This window comes from Theropithecus gelada, chromosome 1, assembly GCF_003255815.1.
Source record: "Theropithecus gelada isolate Dixy chromosome 1, Tgel_1.0, whole genome shotgun sequence".
NCBI classification, from domain to species: Eukaryota; Metazoa; Chordata; class Mammalia; order Primates; family Cercopithecidae; genus Theropithecus; species Theropithecus gelada.
Genome location: NC_037668.1, coordinates 123,067,272 through 123,086,421, shown reverse-complemented (window position 1 = coordinate 123,086,421; position 19,150 = coordinate 123,067,272). Strand labels below are relative to the sequence as shown.

At 45.5% G+C, this 19,150-nt stretch overlaps 1 protein-coding gene across 8 annotated transcripts in view; it reads right to left on the bottom strand.

Annotated features, from left to right (window-relative positions):
* Positions 1–19,150, bottom strand: part of SLC44A3 (solute carrier family 44 member 3) — a 75,239-nt gene that overhangs the window by 33,260 nt on the left and 22,829 nt on the right. For all 8 annotated transcript variants that reach the window (XM_025378956.1, XM_025378927.1, XM_025378911.1 and 5 more), the window contains 2 exons: positions 16,267–16,453; positions 4,500–4,665 (listed from right to left, as the gene is read on the bottom strand). In XM_025378956.1, the coding sequence (XP_025234741.1) occupies positions 4,500–4,665; positions 16,267–16,453 (353 nt within the window). The remainder of the gene's footprint in view (positions 1–4,499; positions 4,666–16,266; positions 16,454–19,150) is intronic.

The window sequence follows — 19,150 nt, the reverse complement described above, 5'->3', positions numbered from 1 at the left end:
TAACTCTTGCTAGGTTAGGAAATTCATCTGTCTCTACCTAAATTCCTTAGGCTCTGCTATGAATCCATTTCCTCTTCTCCCTCAGCAGATCCAAAGCTGCTGGAAACCATTCTTTGTATATTTGAAAACAATGATGAAGTCACACCTCAAGTGTCCCTTCACCACCTTGAAGGGTTCTAGTTCCTTCCTATCACATCCCTAACACCACCTTTATGGCTCTCTCAGTTGATCCCTCTTCAAGCCAATGGTTACAAAAAGTAAATTCTACAGACTGACCATATCCTGGTACCTGATGGTCTTTGTATGAATGCTTCAGCCCTCATAGTGCTTACACGAACAACAAAGATGAATGCACCCTGGCTATATTTAATCCTCACTGTGAGTGCAGGCCAGAAAAGGACATGAAGAATTTAAGGAAAAACCTTGAGCTTTCAAAATTAGGCAGAAAATCAAAAAGGAAGTAGAGCTCTTTAATAAATGGAATAGTTGTGCTAAAAATAAATCATTGTGTGTTATATTATAAATTTTTTTTAATCAAAGTAATATGTAAAGTATCTTACAAAGCCAAAAAGCACTGCTAGACTTAATAGGAAAAACAGCAGTTTTTCTTCCCCCATTCACAATTCTGTCTCCCTAGAGATAATATTTTCGTTGTTATTAGAGAACTCACTTCCACACCTCAAAATTACATGTTCTTACTGCTATTTCTTGATTTTTTTCCGCTTCAGATATTGTCCACTGACTTTTCTACTGTGAAAGATTCTGGTTTTATTTTCTTACACAGCCTAACTCCCCCAATCCCCTCACACTCATTTTCCCATTCTTCCAATGTAATTACATCAAAGTTTTTAGTTAATGCTTAGTGTTTGTTATTCATACATAGATAATGTGTGCTGTAAATAATATTCACAACCGATCCAAGTAGCATATTCCAATTAGATTCCCTTCCTGTACAACTTCTTTTTTTCTGAAGTTAATTGTTTCACATTTTTTTATTAGCTTGGATTTCCATGGGCCTCACCGAATGCTTCACCAATGTGTAATGCTTTTCTTAACATGTTTGAATACACCTGGTATTCCCTCAGTTCCATTTTCTTTTCACAGTGACATCTCTCCTGGAGTCCATTGTCTACCTTGGACTGGATGCTTTCCACGCTCGCTGCACAGCTACCCTCCTGGGAATTCCTTGCTCTGCTCTGCTCTGCTCAAGCCTGTTTTCTGAAACTCATGTTTTCCTCTCTGGCTTAAACATTAGTTTCAGCGGGGAACATCCCTCCTAGAAAGGATGTGGGCAGGGAAGTCTTGGGACTGCCTGTGCATGACTTTATTCTTCTTTACCCTTGACGGGTAGTAGGAATAGGCATAGAACGCTAAACTAGGTATAGACTGGCTATACAATTCTAGGTTGGAAATAATCTTTCACTAGACTCCTATAGCCTTCCTCCATTGTTTTTCTGGTTCAGAGTTGCTGTGGAAAGTCAGATCCTATTCCGGGTCCTCGATCCTCTGCTTGTGATCTTTTTTCCCTCGGGAAGCTTCTGGGATCTTCTCTTTACTTGTGTCCTCCAGCCCTGGGAAATTTTCTTTGTTAATTCCCTCTCTTCTTTGCTTTGTTCTGTATTTCTGGAACTCATGTTAGTCAGCTAGTGGGTCTCCCAAATTTATCCTCTTTTAATCCTTTCTCTCTTATTTTGTGTCTCTTTGTCTTTTCATTCTACCTTCTGAAAGAGTGCTTCCACTTTATATTTTAATCCTTCAACAGAAAATGTTCACTTCTGTAATCATACTTTTAATTACTCAAGGGTCTTGTTTTCTCACTATGCCCTTCTTCTGTTGGTGGGAGGGGATTCTGGCAATATATCTTTGTTCTCTCTGATAATATTATAGTTTGTTTTGTCATTTCATTTTGCAGCCTGCATTGTCTGTGTTTTCTCTAAGCTCATTTTATTTGTACATTTTGATCTTCTTCTTTCACTTAGAGGCATTCATCATGTTTAATAATCACTGGTAAACAGTTCAAATTGAAGAGTGAGGCTCTCCAGAATAACCTGGAAGCTCTGTGTGAGGAATGTTGCTTGTTGTCTGATGAACTTCACTGTTTTGCTAGGAGTCAGGGAATCCATTTCATTGGGGGGCCCCATATGGCACTATCTGTAGGTCTTTACTTTGGGTTAGGCAGTTTCTCCATAAAAGCATCCTCTAACCTCTTCCTAGGGAATATCAAACGAGCTGCCAATGTTCTGGGAGCTGAACTGTGGAATGGGGGGTGCTGGTGTGTGTGTGTGGGGGGCCTCACTTCAGAGTTTAGGCTTTCACTTACTCACCCTGCTTTCAGTACAGAGACTTGCCCCCAGCCTTAGCTAAACCTGATACCCCAAGTCTGGCCCTCTCTGCTTTCTCTCTCTGGAGAATAAACTTCCCTGTCTTCAGCTGGTGTGGAATTTGGGGGTCTAACTACTCCTTAGGAAGGCTTTCAGCTAATCTTCGGAAACACTTTTTATACTTGAACTCCTGAGCCTCTCTGAGACTCTGGGGCTCACTTCAGGGTGCATCTTATTTGTACCTCCTCATGCAGCCAACACACAAGGACAGGCTGCTTCCGCTTTCTCCAGCGGGCTTGGGGCACCGCTCCACCTCCCTCTCTTTGGCTCTCACCATTTGGTTGGTGTTTCTTATCTGCTGTCATTGCCTCTCTGTTTCTCACTGTCCTGGTGTGTTTGTGCCTGTTTCAATCTTTCATGATTTTTTGAGTGGCTGGAGAAAGGGAAGAGATTAGGAGATAAACACATATACTTCACTGGAAGTCCAAATTAGAAGTCCTCATTGAAAATGCTTTGGTTTGTTATTCTAAGATAACACAAAATTACTGTTAGGCAAATATTACCTACGGCAAATTTGGTTAGAATACTCTCTTTGCCCCCCTCCCTGGGAGGAAGCAATACACACAACCCACCTCCGGTTGCCTGGAGGTTCTCAGTGCCAAGGGCAACAGCCCCTCTGTGAGTCCTCTGGAGTCTCTAATGATGGAGGCTCCGGAACTGCAGCGCTACATTAAAAACCCACAGTGCTGGCTGGCGCAGCGGCTCACGCTTGTAATCCCAGCACTTTGGGAGGCCGAGGTGGGTGGATCACAAGGTCAAGAGATCGAGACCATCCTGGCCAACATGGTGAAACCCTGTCTCTAATAAAAACACAAAAATTAGCCAGGCGTGGTGGTGGGCGCCTGTAGTCTCACCTACTCAGGAGGCTGAGGCAGGAGAATCACTTGAACCCAGGAGGTGGAGCTTGCAGTGAGCCAAGATCGTGCCACTGCACTCCAGCCTGGGTGACAGAGCGAGACTCGTCTCAACAAACAAGCAAGGAAACAAACAAACAAACACCCCACAGTGCTCCTTATCATCAGGAGGAAACTGCTCAATGGCAGGAATCACCCCTGGCGGACTCTCTCCCCATGAAGCTCATGTTTCTCTATCATTTGGTCTGAGAGGCTGGAGGAGGATCAGCCCTATGAAGAGTAAACTTCTGTTTCTGAGCCCAGTCCTGCCATTGCTCTGGCTGAGTTCCTCTGTCCTGTGGGCTCTCACTGCCCCGGGGTGAGTCACACACACAGAAGAGGTAAAGCATTCAGGGGTGTGTGTGTTTGCCTGTGTCCTCAATTGCTTTCAGGATGTGATAGGAATATAAGCAGAGAAGCATGTAACTAATTCACTGGTTCCTAACTATAATATAAATTATATTTTGTAATTACATACAATTCCTTTAGGATTAATTTTTTTTCCCCAAGCAAACGTTATCTGATTTTGCAGAGGACAAAGTGAGGCTCACAGAATTTACTGAAGTATATTCAAAATAGACCAGTAATTTTTCTGTCTGAAGTCAATTAGGATGGATATTCATAGGGGAGTTCGACTCTCTCTTTTTTTAATATTAAAACAATGGCAGCCGGGTGCGGTGGCTCACATCTGTAATCCCAGCACTTTGGGAGGCCGAGGCAGGTGGATCACGAGGTCAAGAGATCGAGACCATCCTGGCCAACATGGTGAAACCCCGTCTCTACTAAAAATACAAAAATTAGCCAGGCATGGTGGCAGGTGCCTGTAGTCCCAGCTACTTGGGAGACTGAGGCAGGAGAATCGCTTGAACCCGGGAAGTGGAGCTTGCAGTGAGCCAAGACCGCGCCACTGCACTCCAGCCTGGATGACAGAGTGAGACCCCTTTTTATCTTTCAAGTCTAAGCAATATGATCTCTTCCCTGTTTGGCTTGTTTCTAAATTTTCTGGCTTAAAGTAAAAAAGTTGGAAATGTGACAGATTCAGGGTATAATATTTCTTCCCACCACCAAATGAGCATACAGCTCAATTTTTAGCTTAGTCTTTTATTCTTGCCAACTCCTTTTAAGGGGCTAGGTCAGCATTCCCAAATATCTTTTGAGATATCAACATGAAGCACATAGATAAACCACACAGACAAATCAATAGAAAAAAAACCACTGGACCTACCTGTTGAAATAGCAAGTAACCACTGCCCCCGCTATAGTCATTTGCTGGCACGCAAGGATGAATTCACTAGTCCAGATGAGGCCAATTAAATGGTAGGACCACATATACCGAATGCCCGAAAGGGGCTTATATTCCACTTGGCCGCCTTCCATAACCTGGGCAGCTCCTAAAGTTTCAAACACAAACATGCTTTACACCAATGTTGTCCTAAGCATGAACCATGGTTCAACAAGCCATGTTTCTTTATGCTTGGCCTTTGGCATTACGTAAAACAAATGCCAAAGTCAAGTACCCATCATAATTAAAAATATACAGAGCAAAAGATCAAAATCAAAACCACACATTTAACTTGTAAATAATACCAACGGTGATAATGACAGTGACCATTGGTGGGCAATTTCCAAGACACTTGACATATACTATAATACTCATCCCACTTCGTGGATGTGAAAACTGAGGTTTAAAAGAGGCAAGGAGGCTGGGTATGGTGGCTCATGCCTATAATCCTAGCACATTGGGAGGCTGAGGTGGGCGGATCACCTGAGGTCAGGGGTTCAAGACCAGCCTGATCAACATGGTGAAAGTCCGCCTCTACTAAGAAAACAAAAATTAGCCGAACGTGGTGGCAGGCACCTGTAAGTTCAGCTACTCGGAAGGCTGAGGCAGGAGAATCACTTGAACCTGGAAGGCTGGGGTTGCAGTGAGCCAAGATCACGCCACTGCATTCCAGCGTGGGTGACAGAGGAAGACTCCACTCTCCAGAAAAAAAAAAAAAAGAAGAAGAAGAGGCAAGTAACTTTTGTAAAGTCTCAGAGCTCAGAATTAGTAGAAGGAGAATATAAACCTGAACACATGGGACTCTAAAAATCTGTAGATTTCCCTACCACACGACTTTGTGATGCAAACCAAACTCGGCACATTGATGAAACCACACAAAGCTATTAGTATCACGTTATAGAATCTTACTTCACCAAAAATTTAAACTTTGTAAAAGAGACAAGGGTCTTTGTTATCTCAAAAGGGATCTATTTCAGATTTCATTTCAAGAGCAAACTCTTAGCACATTTAAAACCTCTACTGGGCCTCAGTGTTAACCTTCCCAGGTTCAGATCCCAGCTTGACCCCTTTGTGGGTAACCCTGGACAAGTTATTTGGCTTCCTGGAGTTTTAGATACCTTATCTGGAATAGCTAGAGGACTTTTAGATTCCTTATCTGGAATAGCTGGAGGAGTTTTGGATTCCTTATCTAGAATACCTGTTTCCTGGTGGTATTCTGAGCATGGAGTGAGATTACTTGGAAAACACTTGCATTGTGTCCAGACCATAGACAGATCGCACCATAAGTGATCATGGTTTATTACTATCATTAAATTTCAGGAGCACAGTGCTACATTCAACTGAGGCCAGCAAGGTTGCCTTAACAACTTTTTGCCATTCACGTGGCTATACCCTGCTTTCTTTTCTCTCCTCTAAAGAAGTCCTTTAATTAGCTCTGCTGGTAAATCCACTGGTAAACCTAAATTTACTCTGCTGGTAAATCCACTGGTAAATTCACTGGTAAATCCAAATCCCAGCTTCATGGCTGCATTTGATTTCCAGATCTTTTCCCACTATGGATTTTAAAACAACTACTACTGGGAAGAAGATGCGTGCTCTGGTCTTTGGTGAAAGCTATAGCTTGAAGAACATTTAGAGATTGTTTCATATTTCCTGTCATAGCTATAAATTGACTTTAGGTTCGTCATTCAGGAGTCCTTAGAAATTCATAGTAGGGTCTGTGTGAAGGAAAGGGGAGGATATCCATGCTGTAGATCAAAAACTGATTCCACTGACTAAGGCTGATCTTAATTCCCAAGCTCTATGTTCTGCTGAACAAGAGTTACATTGTAAGAAACAGTGGAGCAGCTTGATATACAGAGAGGTTAATATTTTATGAATGCTGGGCTCACTTTGGCTTGGAGGCAATCTCTGTTTTGGGTAAGGCATGGATAAATGCCTATGCTTTTCTAAAATGGGGTGATTCAGGGCACACTTCAGGAAACATTCCCAATTCCAGAGGAGGTGGCCCCTCCCAAGCAGAGTGCCTGTTAGGTAGATGAGATCAGGGGACTTTGAGAACCACTCTGGAATTTCAGAAGTGCTCTGAGCCAGGGAAGAAGTACCTGCTCCTCCTACAAGGCCCAGCAGTATCAGCGACAGATTATGCTTTTGCAAAACTAGGTTTACAATATCACGAATAGTTTGAGGGCAGAGAACATTTCCACAGAACAGGAAGGATGATTTCTTCAGACAGACAAAGGTAAGTATGTCCTACAGGACCTGGACACTAATCGGGGCCAGACTCTCAGCTGCCCTGTGCTGTCAGGGGCACATATGCACACACCTCCCAACCTGGCACAGTCAGCGGTGGGAGCAGCTAAAGTGATGAGTCAAGATCCGCTTAGACATTATTTGGCATTCCCCCAAAGAATGGCATTTGGCATTCCCCAAGGAAGCTGAACGCGCAAGTTATTTTTAAGTGATCACTATTGTTTCTGAATGTCCTTATCAAAGCCATCTTCTATTTGTTCCTGGGGCTTTTAGGACTTTCCTTTAGGGCAGGGTTTGTCACCGATGTTGTGGATCAGATATTCGCTGGGGCTGGGACTGTCCTGCGCACTGAAGGGTGTTAGCAACATGCCTCGCCTCTCTACACAGATGCCAGGATGCTCTCCCTCCCCTCCCACAGCCACGACAACCCAAAAATGTGTCCACACATTGCCAAATGCCACATCAGGGGCAAAAAGTCACCTGGTGGGGGGCACTTGAGAACCACTGCTTTAGACCAACATTCAGGGGCGCTCTGGCTTCAGGGCGAAAGCAGGGAAACAAGTTGGATGCAGCTCTGAGCCTGCGGTTGCAGAGCCCGTGGGTGGGGCAGACGTGCTTAGGCACACATGATTGCCCTCTCCTGGATGGCTGTGTCAATGCAGGCAAGATCCCCTCATCACATGACAGTTGCTTTGTCTCTATGGACTGGGCACTACAGCTGCTATCATGGGTAGCTAACGGGTGTTAAAGGGAAGTAGACTATGGGTAGATCCCAATATATGACGGATCTCAGGGGATAGTGGTGGGAAGAGCACTGAATTGGGAGAAGGCTTGGTTCCAAGCTCAGCTTTGAAATGTGTGACAAGCAAAGTGGGCCACAGCTCTCTGATGGTGAAGATGAGAGTAGACAAGATGAACTTGGGACAGTGATTACTGCTTGGGCTTGAGAGTCACACAGGCTGAGAGTCACATCTCTGCACTGTGCCCTGAGCAACCTCGGGCAAATAGTGGGACTTTTTTTGAAATCTGCCTCATCACTTGAAATCAGAGGATAGTAATACCTACTTCTCACACCCTTGGTGATCTCGTCCTGTCTTGTGGCTTTTAGTGCAATACACAGAGCTGTTATGAGTTAAGTATAATAAACAGGTAAGGCTGTTAGAATATTAAGTGCAATAGGGTCAGCTACAGTGAGTGCCACACAGGGTTAGCTATAAATGAGATATAGGTAGATAGAATTTCAATTCTGAAATTAACTTACACATTTATTGAGCATCTACTGCATGCTGGTATTATGCTGGACCTCAGCTATTGGGGGAACAATACATGAGGCAAAAAAAAAAAAAATCAGAGAGAGGATACCATCTGAGTTACTATCAGAAACTTACAGGCTCCCATATCGGTCCATTCATTTCCCCTTCTTCTGCACAACTGTTTTATAAATCCCCCCTTCAACCTTCAAGAGCTTCCTTCCCATCCTCACTCTCAGCCAATGATCTTACCTCCTGTTTCACTGAGCAAACTGATGCAATCAGAAAACCACCACTAGTGCCGACCACCTCACACCTAACCTGCTATCAACACAGGTCCATAATCTGAGCCCTCTCCCAGAACATCATATTAATAAATGGTCCATGATCCTACGGCCACACTTCACCAGATCCCACTCTTTCTCACCTGTGTGAACATAACTTTTCAATAATTTTCACCCTCTTCATCAAAATCTTTCCACTGAATCATTCTCAACTATCTCTCATCTTTAAGAAAAATCTACTGTGGACTCTTTCCTCTTCCAGCTTCCTCCCCATTTCTGTTCCTTTTAACAGCGAAATTCCTCAAGATTGTCTATACTTGCTCTTACAATTATTTTCCTCCCATTTTCTCTTCACCTGCTCCAATCATGATCATTCAGTGGTCAATCCTCAGTTCTTCCTTTAGCGGCAGCACTTGCCACACTGGACCACGCACATCTCTGTGAAACCCTTCACTCGCATTCCAGGGCCCCACACTCCACCCTTTCTCCTTCTGCCCCCTGGTCACTCCCTGTCAGTCTTCTTTGTTTGTTCTCCCTCATCTCCTGGGCATCCTGAAGTGCCTCAAAGCACAGTCCTTGGATTTCTTCCCTTATCTATCTATATTCATTCTAATCTCATGGTTTTAAATACTATTAATATGTTCCCAAGTTCCTAAATGTAAATCCTAGCCAGGACCTCCTCCACTAACTTCAGACTCAGATAGCTAACTGCCTACTTAACATCTCCATCTGGTGGTCTAAAAGACACGTCAAGTAAAGCAACTAAAAATTAATTTCTGATCTACCCCTAAAATGCTATACTCAAATTCTTGCCCCATATATCAGTTTATGGCAAAGTTATTTTCCAGTTGCTCAGGCCAAAATCCCTCAGAGTCCTCTCCGACTCCTCTTTCTTTCATGTAACCAGAAAATCCAATTTGCTCTACCTTCAAAATATATGCAGAATTCAATATGTCACACCACTTCCACCATTATGACCTATTCCAAGCCACCATCCTCTTCTTACTGAATCACTGCTATTAAAATGTAGTCAGGTCAAGTTTTTATTCTGCTTAAAATCCTGTAAAAACTTCCCAATTCAGGTTAGAAGCCAAAGTTCCTACAAAGGCCAGAAAGGTCCCAGGACCTGACTGTGTGCACCCTGACTCCCCCCTGAACCAAGCTCTCCCTTGCTCACTCCACTCTGGCTGAATAGGCTTCCCTTGCTGTGCCCTAGAACTCCGGCCTCTTGCCAGCCCCTGGGCCTGGGCTGTTTCCCCTTGCTTTAGATGTTCTTATGGCTCTGCACTCACCTCCTTCAAATCTTTCCTCATCAACACCTTCTCAGTGAGGCATCCCCAATCACTAAATTTTAAATGACACCCTGCCCCCTCATGCATTTCCTATTTGTCCTTTCTGCTTAATTTTTCTCCATGCCACTTACCAACTTTTAAAGTACTATAACATTGACTGACTTATTTTATTTAAGGCCTGTCTCCTTCTACCCTCCAAACTGGAAGAAAAGCTGTATCTCCAGCATTTTTAACAGGGTCTGCACACAGTAAAAATACTTAATAAATATTTGTTGATTGAATGAATGAATGGATATATCTTCCTCAAGTAATATATCTATTAAAGAAATTTGGAGACAATTTTCTAGAGATCTTCCTTGAAAGCATCAAAATAATCTGAAAGATATTCATAATGCAGTTAGCTGTAAGTCTGGATATTATTAGCAAGCTTTAAAGCATTTCAAAAGGCTAAGGTGATATAATGATTATTGCAGATGGCAGTTCCTTAAGGAAGGCAGTCCAGCTGGTTGGGATAATTCCCCAAGGGAAGCAGGCCTAATTTGGAGGGGTTCTACTTTCTAGCACATTCTGTGCACTTGGCCTTGTCCAGCACACTGACCCAAGGGTCCTGCCAGCCCCAGTCTGCTGACACTCATCCTACCTGTGTCTCGCACTAGCTTCAGCTTCTGCTCTGGCAGCATGAGGATTAGGAAAAAAGAGAGGAAAGTCTCATTGACAGGCAGCCTGCAATATATGAGCTCTTCATGTATCCATCTCATTTCACACCCATGACACTGACGTGATGTTACTCCCTGGGTCAGCACCCCTAACTGAATCCATTCAGGTATGGAACTGAGCTAAGAGACACAGAAAGAAAAAGGCATGGTCCTGGCCCTCACATGCTCTTCCTCTTGTGGGAGGACAATGCATCCTGCTTTATTGTTCATCACACTTATCACTAAGGAATGCATATTTCCTTATTCACTGCCTCTCTGCCCACCCACTAGAATGTCAGGCCTGAAGAGCAGAACCGCTGTCTTGTTCACTGCTGTATCTCAAGTACCCAGGGCATGTAGTGTGACTCCAGGGCTGACGGGGCAGGCATGAGATAAATCGTTGTTGAAAGAATGAAGAATCTAAAATACGCAAGGAAAAAAATGGAGGAGAAATAGATCTAAGTATGGCTGAGAAATTTATAGGAGATTTTCCAAGAAGAAGAATACTCAAAGCCAATCTTGAAGAATGACTGGTTTGAGGAAGCAGTTTAGGGGGAGAGTTGGGGTGAGAGCTGGGCAGCGGAGGGGATTCTAGAGGAAGATCCCAACAGGAGCAAAGGTATGGGGACGTACGTGAAGACTGCTTTCCTTTGCACCTTCCCAAAGGGACCAGGAACTTCTGAAAGGCAGGAGCTGTTACAGCTCTCTCCTGTGCACCCTCCCTTTACTCTTTTCCTAGAACAAGCCTGGGCCACTAGCAGGCTTTTGCAAAATAACTTCAATTATCTTCTAGATCTCTAATAACTTAAAAAAACAGACAATTTTCTTTTAAATTGTGTTATTGAATGTGCCAGAGAAAGCAAAGAATAAACCACAGAACTGAAGGTACTAGATGTTTCTTGGTCAACATTAATTCCTAATACAAAAAATACATATGGTTCCTTATTTGCAAAGCAAAGCTCTTGTCTCATCTCAGCCTCCTAACATCCTTGTGAGGCAACCTTACATCAGTTTCCCATTACAAAAATGGCAAAAAGGAAGCACAAAGGCAGAGCCAGCCTGGGTTCCAGGTCATTGGATGGGAAACCTATGGAAAGCCCTCTGTCTGAGCCTGCTGCCTCCTTTCCAAGCCCACCCCTTTGTGTACCCCAAGTACGTGGTGTATGCTGTGTGCAGCCCTGTGATTAAATCTTCTAACTGCAGCACAGACCTGGAGGGCAGCCCCCACCCCTGCAAAAATCCAATAGAGGTCTCTTCTATTGTACAGACTCTGGAGCTTCCAGACCATCTTAATGACCACTGGAGGTGACCAGGTCATCTGAGCTCCTTCCAACCCACCAGATTACCAAGGTTACCACAGTTTTCACTTTTTCCTATTGGATTTTAGTAGTTCCTGTCATATTGCTGGTAACAGACAAATCCCAATGGACTAATAAATGTCATTGTTGGGTGGTGCAGGATGGGGGTTTGATAAGATCTGCTGAACAAGAAATCCCCAAACAAGTCGGAATTTGTCAACTAGTTAAGAGAATGATTAATGGTCATTAGAAAAATAGTACATCTGGGCAAAAATGATCAACCCAAGTTCGCTTCAATCTCTCTCTCTTTTTTTTTTTTTTTCGAATGCAGCCAAAAATAGTATTCATTCAGCCATCTGACACAACTTAAACAACTATTTGTGTGGCTCACACCCATAATTCCAACACCTTGGGAGGCCAAAGCGGGTGGAGTGGACTGCTTGAGCCCAGGATTTCTAGACCAGCCTGGGTAATATGGCAAAATCCTGTCTCTACAAAAAAAGCACGAAAATTAGCTAGGCACAGTGGCACGTGCAGCCCCAGCTACTGGGGAAGCTGAGGTGGGAGGATCACTTGAGCCTGGAGGTTGATGCTACACTTGAGCCTGAGCAACTGATTGAGGCCCTGTCTCAAGGAAAACAAACAAACAAAACCAACAAAAACGACCATTTCCACACTGAGGACGCCCACACACAAAACCGGGCGCTAACTGAAGAGTGTGTCTGTTCCCCTGAAGCTGCCTGTGGGAGGTGGAATGAGACAATCGGGCACTGTGCGGCGGGCTCGCCACCCGACCACCTGGCGCCTCTTCACAACAGGTGAAAGCGGCTCAGAGTCCCTCTCAAGTGTTAGCTGGGGCATCTTCTGAAGATCAAAAAGTGATGCAGCTGCTGATCTGCCCAGCCGCAGAACCAGGCTCTCTGGCACTGGTGAAAAGGCCTCTGAGAACAAAGGGGACCCTGTGTACCTGGGTTGGCCACAGGCAGGTGGAAGGAGGGGACAGGTGATTTGGTTTCTATGATGCCTGACCCCAGCGGGGTGAGGGGGTGGTGGTGGCTCTGTGTGGCACCTTCTCTCCTGAAAAGCCTGAAATCGACCTGCTCATAGATGCCTCCCATAGGTCCGGGACACTCAGTTTCCTTTCCGGCCCCTCGACTATTCTCACTGTTTGCTGCTTGCACTGACAGCGAATTGTCACACTTCACTGCGTGATCCTGAGAGGTGGCTGCAGAATGACACGCTACCTTCAGCCCTGAAGAATAACCTCCAGGTCTCTCTGCAGTGGAGGCCACTAAGCCCTGGGCCCAACCTAGGCCTATGCAGGGGCACAGGCTGGCAGTTAAGGGGCACAGGCTGACAGTTTATGCCCAAGCCGGCCTTAGGGCTTGTTCCTCTCTGATTTCACTGACCTGGGCTCTTCCCTTGACCCCTGTGGCCAGGTCCTCTCCTTGTGCTGTCTTGACCCCCACTGCATCCCCCTTTGTCTCTTTCTGTATTTTCTGACCTGGCAATTTCCAGCCTGCCTTCTGAGAAGCCCTCCCTGACTCGCAGCATGGGTTACAGCCTTGTTCTGGTGCTCCCGTAGCTCCCCAGATTTCTCTAATCATCATATCCATCAACCTTCGCTGCAATCACACGTTTCATTTTTGGACCATCCTGCTCAACTGTAAGTACTGAGGGCAGAGAGACGACCTCAATCTTGTTTCCTACCTCCCACTAGTGCCGTGCTCAGCACCTCATCCCCACGCTGCCCACCAAATACTTCTCAATTAAATTAAAACCATCCCTGCTCCAAAACATCATGGGGTCTAGCCATAGACACAGTTCCTTTTACCCAGATTCACAGCCAACAGGAGCCCCCTGGCTGGACTGGCTGCACTGAAGGAGGCAGGAAGAGGAGGGTCCTTCACTGGTCCTGAGCCGTATTTCCTAAGACCTCACTGTTTCTCTGGTGATTCTCTAGAGGCGAGGGTACAAGCCCTACAGTGCCGCTGCCCAGGGCCACTGCCACCACCTCCATCACACCTCATCCCCAGCTCACTCTGGCTGTCAACCTCGAGCCCCAGACACATTACGGGCACAGCCCACATCCACTAGCCAACTGCTATGGTCCCCAATGAAGCTCAGCTTCATCCTGAGCAAATTTGAAGAGGCCTATTTTTATTTCCTAGCTTTCAATCTCAGATGCAAGGGAGGTGTGAGGTAGTGGAAAGAGCACAGGCTCTGTTCCAAAGCCTGGAGTCACAGCACGTCATGCCTCCCAGCTGTATGACCTCAGACACATGACTTCCTCAGAACCTCAATTTTCCTGCCTGTAACTTGAGCATAACAATACCCATGTCACATGGGGACTGTGATGCCTGGGGGACAGAACATAAGAAAGCATCCATACAGAGATTAGAATCTAGGACATTTTCAACAAAGGTTTGTTTCACTTCATGCACCGGGGCCACTGCCCTTCCCTTCTGACCAGGGTTGAGCCCCCTTCAAGCTCCCTTGAGGAAGACCATCCAATGCTGAGACTTCACCTGTCTCATGGTATCTATTCTCCCTCTTTTCTTGGTAATGGAACCTCTGATTTTTAAATGGTGCGTGGCTGCCGAAAATAAAACTACATTTCCTGGTGTCCCTTGCAGACAAGTGCTGCTATGTAACTGGGACCTGGCTGGTGAGGTGTGGGTGGAAGCGCCACCTGTGACTTCTGGGAGGGGCATGCTCGCTTTCCTCCCTGCCACCTTCAAGGTCGGAATAAGGTACGGCAGTGGGAGCCTGAGCGGCCGTTCACTATGAGGTGGAAGCAAGAGCAGAGGCTGCAGAAGAAGAAAGCGGGTGCCTGAGTCCTTGAGCTCTAGGGAACTAGGCTGGGATGGATCCTTTCCGTGTGGACTTCATCTGTGTGACAGAGAAATTACCTTACATCCTACTTTAGCTACTGTTGTTTTGAGTTTTCTTTCACTCCCAGACAAACCTCATTCTGATGGATTACACTCCTTTGACCAATGTTCCTCCCTGGGTAATTATCAGAAGTTCACTGCAGGCCTTCAGCAAGCTTCCAGGGAGCCCCCAGCAGAAGAATGCCCCTATGCACCACTGAAGGTGGAAACATAGGCCTCCAAGGGCTGCATCTTCCAGGGAGCCTGTTGACCGTCTTGGCACTGTGGCCTCAGTTAGCTCCAGAGGAGAAGGAAGGGGACTGAGTTACTAAGAATCTATTACATAGCAGCTGTTCTTACTTATATAACTGGAGCCGGTAAAGGACAAGATAAACTTGAGAAAACGTTAAGGAACTGCATCAGCCTTGCTGCTTTGACATCAGCTGTGGTCCTTATCTGTCTGGTGACAGTCTCAGGAAGCCACTTACTCTTTTGTACTTGCATCCATGTGTACTGAATTTGGGTCTTAAGAAAATCAAAGAGGAGTTAGAAGAGATCTAGACAGTGCCACTCAAAGTGTGGTCCACAGACAAGCTGTCTGACCTCACATTGTTAGTGAGATAAACAGCTTGTGCCAGAATGTAGATCAACCGCATCACTAAGCACACTGTTTCTCAGCTGACATTGTTTTTTCCACAGCAAGACTTTCTCAATGAAGGAAGCAATGGATTGATGACCATTCTAGCTAAGCTCCTTGTCTGGCTTCAGACTGCACTCTGAATAGTGCTGCTTTAGAATATGGTTGCCCTGTTATGGAGCTTTACAAAAACATATACTAGGTCCCACCCCAAACCACGTGAATCAGAATCTCTGAGGCTGGGGCCCAGATAACTGCATTTTAATAAAGCACTAAAGCCGATTCTGAGGAATAGCCCAGCTGAAGAACGACTATGTGGATATGAAAAAAGGATGGAGGAGAGAATCTTGTCTTTTCAGGACCAAGGCATGTGAACTATGAGTTTGCTTTAAATGTACACTGGCTCTGCGGGGCATAACACATTTTTTTTTTTTTTTTTTTTTTTTGAGACGGAGTCTTGCTCTGTCACCCAGGCTAGAGGGCAGTGGCATGATCTTGGCTCACTGCAACTTCCACCTCCCAGGTTCAAGCAATTATCCTGCCTCAGCCTCCTGAGCAGCTGAGACTACAGATGCATGCCACCATGCCCAGCTAATTTTTGTATTTTTAGTAGAGAGAGGGTTTCACCATGTTGGTCAGGCTGGTCTCGAACTCCTGACCTCATGATCTACCCACCTCAGCCTACCAAAGTGCTGGGATTACAGGCATGAGCCACAGCGCCTGGCCGCATAACACATTTTTAATAGAGTCTTTCCTGGGTTCTTCTTTATCACCTACTGGTTTGATAGGGGTTGGCAAATTACCTTGGATAAAATTTATACCTGGAGACATCTGGTAACATTCTTACTATTGGCTTTTGTTCATATTGCAGTTTTTCCTAGAGCTTTCAGTCCTTACTGAATTTATTCTCTCGTGAAACACAAACCCAGCTTCTTTAAAACCAATACAAAAGAGGTAAAAGAACTTCCCACTTTCCCCCATGACAGAGCCCCTAACACCATCACTGCTGTCATCAGACACCTCTGGCTGAAGGAGGGATTTGGTGCCTACAGAAAGAGGCTAATGGTTCCAAAATGGTCTTCTGTGTGTGACTCCAAGGTGATGGAACCCACACCCACTGTCCCTTACCTGCAGTTCCCAGGCTCAGCAGCACAGCCACCCAGAGGACCCAGAAGAAAATGAGGATGGCAAATGTCCACAGTGGCTGGAACAGCAGGAAGGGAGCACTGCTGATGGCTTTATTTGTGATTTGGAAAAGCTCAACTGTCAATTTTATTCTCTTTCTGAGAACAAAAATCAAGACGAGCAGGACTGCCTGGTGAGAAAGGGGTTTGAGTAAATTACTTTCAAATAATGGAGAACTGGGTAGAGCTTAAAGCAAGCCCTATTATTATTATGACATCTCAGCAAACAGCTCTTTTAAGATAGTTACTCACTACTTTGTTATAATTTTACAGGTGCATTTGCAAACACTAATTGAGCATCTAGTAAGTGCTGGCCCCTGGAATAGATCTTAATAGATATAATAGTGAACAAGACACAGTCCCTCCATGAAAGGCCTTGTAGATTGGTCAGAGAAAAATATAAAATGAGAATAAGGTCTTCTAATGTCAAGGAACTGTCTTATATCCTCCCCTCCACATCCCACAGAACCTAAGATATTGCAAAAGGCAAGCGAATATGTGTATGAGGCAAAAAGACTCAAAGCCACCTTCTGTGCCTTCTTCTAGCGTTCCCTCCCTGCATATAAACATTTACAAATCTCATATTAATGAAACAAACCATTCTGCACTCCTCCAACCCCATCCAGCCACTGCCATCTCTTACTCCTTTCATGGCCGAGCTTCTTGGCTTGTCTACACCCATCATCTGTACTTCCACACTCCAACTCATTCTTCAACCACTCGCAAACATCCAGACCCCAACATACTTTTGAAATGGCTCTCCCTGAAGTCACTTCATGTGACCTCCTGAGTGTTAAATGCCATAGAAACATTCCACGTCTTGCTTGACTTCAGCATGGCATCAGATCCCTTGTCCACTCCTCTTTCTCAAAACTTTTTCCTCCCTTGGCTTCCATGATCTTTCCTTTAGCTCTCCTACTTCTTTAATTGCTGCTTCTTGAGATCTTCTAGGGGTATCTCCTATTCCTCTGTGCTTTTAGCATCCTTCCTAGATGCTGACAACCTCCAAATAAAAACCTCCAGCCTCACTTTTCTCTAGGTGCTGGAAGAATAAGCACATCAGTTATTGACAAGGCCATGGATGTCCTACAGTATGTCAAACTCAGTTTATCCTGAATCAAATTCATTATCTTCACACTAGAACCTCCTCTTCCCCCTGTATTCTTTATCTCCACTGGCCCTAATTTTTCTGGACTCTCCAAGAGTAAGTTAGGTTCCCCTCTTGTGTGCTCCCACTTTATTCCACACTTACCCTATTGTACTATTTAACATATTCTATAAATGTTTTCTCATCTGAATCTCCCATTAGATTAGGCTCCTAGAGAGCAGGGCCTTTCTTATTGTCAAGGACTGGCAAAGTACCCAGCACAATCCCAATTACCTCTGGTTCAGTTTCCTCAATACCTCTCATGCCATCCTTTCCTCTCTATTTTCACTGCTGAGGCCACAGCTTGAGTCTCAGCCTCTTTCTTCTAGACCCCAATAACCTCATTAGCTTTCTGCATTTAACCTCCCTGACCCCGCCCGCCCCCCAACTCAATCCCTCCTCCACTCCACAGCGAAGGAGACCTTTGGAAAGTGCAAAGACAAAAGACGGTGTTTCCCGGCTCAAAATCCATCCACGGCGCCCCATTGCCTCTGGAGAAAGAACAAATCTATCATCATTGCAGATCAGGACCTTCCTGACATGACCCTCCCTGCACCTGCATCTCAGGCTTCCATCAAGGGAACTTCCTGCAAGTCACTCCCCTGCCCATGTGTCCTCATGCATGCTATGCCCTTGGCCTGAGATGCTCTTTCTCTTCCAGCTGTGCTGGAGCATTTCTGCCCTCAACAGTCAAGTGGAGGAAAGACAGTCAGATGACAGTGGGATAAACTGTGCAGAAGCTGCTCCAGGATCTGGGAGCACAGCCTCCTGACCACACAGGGAGGGGTGTCAGGAGAGGCCCCGCGAGACACCTAGAGGAGACCCTTCAGTTGTAAAGGCTGAGGAGGAACTCCCATCTGGGCTTTTCTGAGGATGAGTGAACTAGCTCATCCAGCAACCGGGAATTGGTAAGAACTCATGACAAATGAACAGGAGGTGAGCTGGGACTCAATTCTGCCTTCTGGAGCAGCCCCTGTGCAGAACTCATGGACACAGGTGAAAACAGCCTCTCTGCTCACATGGCCTCCCCTCTCCCTAACCTTGCCCTGGCCCTGAGAGCTGGGTGGCATAAATGGTGCAGTGTGTAAACCCAAAGGGAGCCCTGTGGAGGACAGACGGAGGAACCGGACCCTTCCCAGCTCCCAGGCCAGCTCCTCTTCCCCCATGCCCAGCCTGGGGAATGCGGAAGCCCTTTCATCTCTAGCCTCCTTTGCAGACTCTGTTGAGTGTCCAGCCTGGTCCCCGCCTGAGGCAAGAGCAACCAAGTGCTTTACTTTATTATACCCTTGCTCCTTGGCACATTTTATGTGAAGATCACAAACCCAAAACCTCACCGTGGAAAGGAGAAAATGTGAAAACTACCAAATATGGGAACAGAAGGATTTCCTATGAGAGAATTTTGTTGGTGTGAGAATCTGCATTTGCTGCAAGATTCAATGGGCTTGTGGAAACCCCTGGCTTTGCAGCTGTTCCACAGAACAGTCAGTAACCAACACACCAGCAAGAACGACTCTGGGTGACCTGAAGCCAGTGCAGGGCCTGCTCCAGGGCCTTGTGATTGTAGCCTTCCTAATGGCCCCTGGAGAGAGTCCTGAATGACATCTGGTTGCCAACCACTCACCGCCAGTAACTAATACCTGCTGCCTCAATATTCTAAGTTGGCCTGTTTTCAACTAGAGAG